Below are 5,000 nucleotides of genomic sequence, written 5' to 3' on the forward strand. Positions count from 1 at the left end.
TTCAAGGTGAATTCTCCCTAGATACATCTATTCAATAAAATTTTGAATTTATTTCAAATATATGAATTGTGCTACAGATTCAAATCTTATATTTGAATTTAATTATCTTAATTAAATCCAATAGATTTAAAACCTCTTTTTGGTAAAAAATTGCGAAATGTTTTTCTAAAATGCCCAATATCTGTTGTACATCTTCTAGGCGAAAATGCTCAATTTTCATAAGATCTTCTTGACTCTTATTCATAAGGTCCAATAATGTATATATATTCGACTTTACAAGACAGTTATAAACTCTGGGAGACAATTCGGATTGATCAATAAAAATGGATTTCAATGCTATTTTGTTTTTTCGGACTTTATCCAATTTATCCTGAAAAGTAAAGGGGGATAAAGGAACCATGTGTTGATTGTCTTCTAAAGGTAAGTTTTCTTCTTCCTTATATAAAAAGGGAATAAATAAATCAATCAAATTCCGGGAGGCTTCATGAAGTGCTTCTTTCGGAGTTAAACTGCCATTTGTCCATATTTCGAGAAACAGTATCTCTTGTTTTTCATTCCCATTGCCATAGGAATGAATACTATGATTCACATTTCGAACAGGCATGAATACAGCATCTATAGGATAACTTCCATCTTGAAAGTTATGTGGCATCTTTAGAAGATATCCGCGATTTCTTTCAATTTCTAATCCAATACGTAAATTAATTGGTTCTGTCAAGCTAGCTATATGTTGTGTATTGTCGACAATTTCTACATAAGGTGGTAAGATGATATCTCGAGCAGTTACATATCCAGGACCCCTAACATAAATAGACGCGTCACAAGTTCCATATAGATTACTTTTTAATACAATTTCTTTCAAATTCATTATAATTTCGTGGGCCGATTCTTGAATACCCGTTATAGTAGAATATTCGTGGGAGACGTTCTCAGATTTTACACGGGTGATACATGTTCCTTCTATTTCCCCAAGCAAAGCTCTTCGCATCGCAATGCCTATTGTGTCGGCTTGTCCTTTCATAAGTGGAGACAGAATAAATCGACCATAATAAAGGTGTTTACTCTCTGTTCTTGATTCAACACACTTCCACTGTAGTGTCCGAGTAGATACTGTTACTTTCTCTCGAACCATAGTAATAATATTTTTTGATTGAATTATTTATTTCTCTTGTTTCTCTTGAAATTTCTTCACTGTTTATTTCTACACACGTCTTTTTTTCGGAGGTCTACAGCCATTATGTGGCATAGGGGTTACATCCCGTACAAAAGTTAATAGTATACCACTTCTACGAATAGCTCGTAATGCGGCGTCTCTTCCGAGACCGGGACCCTTTATCATGACTTCTGCTCGTTGCATACCTTGATCTACTACTGTACGAATAGCGCTTGCTGCTGCAGTTTGAGCGGCAAAGGGTGTTCCTCTTCTCGTACCCTTGAATCCACAAGTACCGGCCGAGGACCAGGAAACCACCCGACCTCGTACATCTGTAACTGTGACAATGGTATTATTGAAACTTGCTTGAACATGAATAACTCCCTTTGGTATTTTACGTGCACTTTTGCGTGCACCAATACGTACATTTCTACGTAAACCAGTTCTCGGTATAGCTTTTGCCATATTGTATCATCTCATAAATATGAGTCAGAAATATATGGATATATCCATTTCATGTCAAAACAGATTCTTTATTTGTACGCTGAGCCCTTTAGTGACTCTTATTATCCCTTTATCCCTGTCTTTGTTTATGTCTCGGGTTGGAACAAATTATTCTAATGCGCCCCCGTCTACGGATTAGTCGACATTTTTCACAAATTTTACGAACGGAAGCTCTTATTTTCATATTTTTCATTCCTTATCTTAATTATGAATCTACTTCTTGGTAGAAAATAAGTTTCTTGAAATTTTGAATCTTGAATCGTATTGAATAAATGAATAAAAATAACCTAATCTTTCGAATCCTTGTTTCGGAGTCGATAAATTATACGTCCTCTGGTTGAATCATAACGACTTACTTCAATTTTGACTTTATCTCCGGGCAGTATCCGTATAAAACTACGCCGGATCTTTCCCGAAACATAACCTAGAATCAGATCCTCATTATCTAACCGAACCCGGAACATGCCATTGGGAAGCGATTCAGTAATTAAACCTTCATGAATCCATTTTTGTTCTTTCATTCCAGGTAAAGCCCCTTGAGGTATCAACTAATGGAGGAGAAACGATATTAGACAACTCACCCCCTTTCTTTTTCTTTTTTTTTTTTACAAATAGGAAGAGGTTTCGGATTTCATTTGGATATTAAATGTATTACCATATATAACATAAAATTTCTCCGCCGATTCCTTCTAGTCGAGCCTCCCGATCTGTCATTATACCCCGAGAAGTAGAAAGAATTACAATCCCCATTCCACCTAAAATTCTAGGAATTCGCTGAGAGTTAGAATAGATTCGTAGACCGGGTCGGCTGATTCGTTTTAAATTTAACAAATTTCTATAGGCTCTTTTCCTATTCCTGCTGTGTCGCAGGGTTAAAACCAAAAATTTTTGTTTTTTTCTCGATGTTTTCTGACGTTTTCGATAAAACCTTCTTGGAAAAGAATTTTAACAATATTTTCGGTAATATCAGTAGATGCTATGCGAACAACTCTTTTTCGATCCATATCAGCATTTCGTATAGAAGTTATTATCTCAGCAATAGTGTCTCTACCCATGATGAACTCAAACTTTTGGCGTCCCAAAATTGGATATAATTAACATGTTTTTCTTTTTTTTTTTTTTTTATGAATATATAATTTTCAAGGTATATGCGCGAAACACAAGCTACGAATTAATCTGGTTCTTAATCTATTTCCCTTCAAATACCCCAAAATATCAGATCTCTTTTTTTTATAATACTTCGGGAGCTAATGAAACTATTTTAGTAAAATTTAATTGTCTCAATTCACGGGGAATTGCCCCAAAAATGCGAGTTCCTTTTGGATTTCCTTCTTGATCAATCACAACTGCAGCATTGTCATCATATCGTATTATCATACCGTTGTCGCGTTTGAGTTCTTTACAAGTACGTACAATTACAGCTCGGATTACTTCTGATCTTTCTAGGGGCATATTTGGTACTGCTTCTTTGATCACAGCAACAATAACGTCACCAATATGAGCATATCGGCGATTACTAGCTCCTATGATTCGAATACACATCAATTTTCGAGCCCCGCTGTTATCCGCTACATTTAAATGGGTCTGAGGTTGAATCATATAAATTTTTGAGTCTATTCTTTCAATGCAAAGGATGAAGAAAACAAAAGAAATATTGTTTGTCTAAGTCTAAAAAAGAAACCGGCGATTTTGTTTTATCCCCAAGACACATTTCTGTCGGTTCTACATTTTTATCCCGAAATAAGAAATTGAGTTCGTATAGGCATTTTGGATGCTGCTATTAAAATAGCCCTTTTAGCTATATTTTCGGTTACTCCACTGATTTCATAAAGTATTCTACCGGGTTTAACAACAGCTACCCAATATTCGGGAGATCCTTTACCCGAACCCATACGTGTTTCTGTAGGTCTTACTGTAACTGGTTTGTCTGGAAAGATACGGACCCATATTTTTCCACCCCGGCGTGCATTTCGTGTCATTGCTCGGCGACCTGCTTCGATTTGTCTCGATGTGATCCAAGCGGGTTCAAGTGCCTGAAGAGCATATTTACCGAAACAAATATGATTACCTCGATAAGATATTCCCTTCATTCTTCCTCTATGTTGTTTACGGAATCTAGTTCTTTTGGGGTTATAGTTGATGGTTGTTTCGGAATTCCATCTCTACTACAGAGATGGACGTGAGAGTTTCTTCTCATCCAGCTCCTCGCGAATAAAAGGATTTAAAATTGAATTTCAATTAATTTGACTAACTATTAGAACATTTTTATAAAAATTTTATTTTTTCTAACGTCTTATTAAATCTTTATTGTCTTTTGTTCTTTATCCGAGTTTACCAATTTTTAAAAAGAAAGTTTTCGCGGGCGAATATTTACTCTTGCAATTTCTATTTTAGTTCTAGCACTTGTTGTTCGTCACTTTTCCGAATAGATGAATTGATTTCTGGTTCATTTCGCCATCCTAACTAGTGAATCATTAAGATTCGTTTGTTTAAAAATCTTTTGCATTCACAGGTTCCTTCGTTTCCACCACTTCGTACTAAATGATTAGGTCAGAATTCTACAACGGAGCTCATCATCCAATTTATTCTTGAGTCAACCTTCTTAGTCTTTATTAACTCGAAGCTCTTGAGTTTTTTCTTCTTTTCTATAAGAAATTCATTGAATATTTCATTATGTATGAATGAATTAGTATTGATGCTTTATTACACTGTCTTTTATGAGATGACCCATAGACCTTCCATATTGGAATTCTATATCATTGATATTCTTTTTCTCTTTCTCTCATCCTTCCCTTTATCCATACCTTTCTTCTGTAATTTTGCTTTAAAAATTTAAAGTTTCATTTTTCAGTTGCTACAAAGATATGACTGATTTAACATATCTTGACTGGTTCTTTAGATCCAGATAATATGAAGTGATGGATTGGTTTTCATACTATCAGGCTGGTATTTTGTAACCCTAACCCTAAAAAAACCAACGAGTCACACACTAAGCATAGCAATTATATCAAAAAGTCAATTGAATCTTTATTCAACCTTGTAGAATTAAGAATTAGTTAGGTTGGTAGGAAAAAGAATAAATGAGTTTCCCCTTTCCTTCTATCAATGGATAGAAGGAAAAACAATGAAAGTTTTCTTATTCCTCTTCCTTATTTAGGAAAATCCAAATTTTAATGCCCAAGACCCCATATATAGTCCGAACTGTGTAGGAACAATAATCTATTTTAGCTCGAATGGTTTGTAGAGGAACCCTGCCCTCTCTGATCCATTCGACACGGGCAATTTCTTTTCCGTCGATACGCCCTGCAATTTGTATTTGAATTCCTTTTGTATCCGCTTGTTC

The 5,000-nt window shown here is 35.1% G+C and overlaps 4 protein-coding genes across 4 annotated transcripts in view; all 4 read right to left on the reverse strand.

Moving 5' to 3' along the window:
• Positions 1–118: 118 nt before the first annotated feature.
• LOC133667577 (uncharacterized) lies at positions 119–1,132 on the reverse strand (the record flags this gene model as incomplete). The annotated part of the gene is made up of 1 exon (XM_062086842.1): positions 119–1,132. A coding segment is annotated over exon 1 (1,014 nt), but the record flags the coding sequence as incomplete, so codon positions are not given.
• A 69-nt stretch (positions 1,133–1,201) lies between these two features.
• On the reverse strand, positions 1,202–1,618 carry LOC133667554 (uncharacterized). Its single transcript, XM_062086820.1, has one exon. It carries the CDS (start codon positions 1,616–1,618, stop codon positions 1,202–1,204), a length of 417 nt encoding a protein of 138 aa, XP_061942804.1.
• A 326-nt stretch (positions 1,619–1,944) lies between these two features.
• Positions 1,945–2,712, reverse strand: LOC133667599 (uncharacterized). The gene is made up of 2 exons (XM_062086862.1): positions 2,572–2,712; positions 1,945–2,205 (listed from the first exon to the last, which is right to left on the reverse strand). Exons 1-2 carry the CDS (start codon positions 2,710–2,712, stop codon positions 1,945–1,947), a joined length of 402 nt encoding a protein of 133 aa, XP_061942846.1.
• A 175-nt stretch (positions 2,713–2,887) lies between these two features.
• LOC133667620 (small ribosomal subunit protein uS3-like) overlaps positions 2,888–5,000 on the reverse strand; it is a 2,208-nt gene continuing 95 nt past the window's right edge. Inside the window, exons 1-3 of the mRNA XM_062086881.1 lie at positions 4,842–5,000; positions 3,498–3,690; positions 2,888–3,225 (exon numbers count right to left, since the gene is read on the reverse strand). The exon at positions 4,842–5,000 is cut by the window's right edge and continues 95 nt beyond it. Coding sequence (XP_061942865.1) covers positions 2,888–3,225; positions 3,498–3,690; positions 4,842–5,000 — 690 coding nt within the window. The remainder of the gene's footprint in view (positions 3,226–3,497; positions 3,691–4,841) is intronic.

Source organism: Apis cerana, unplaced genomic scaffold, assembly GCF_029169275.1.
Source record: "Apis cerana isolate GH-2021 unplaced genomic scaffold, AcerK_1.0 Chr0_AcerK, whole genome shotgun sequence".
Lineage (NCBI taxonomy): Eukaryota > Metazoa > Arthropoda > Insecta > Hymenoptera > Apidae > Apis > Apis cerana.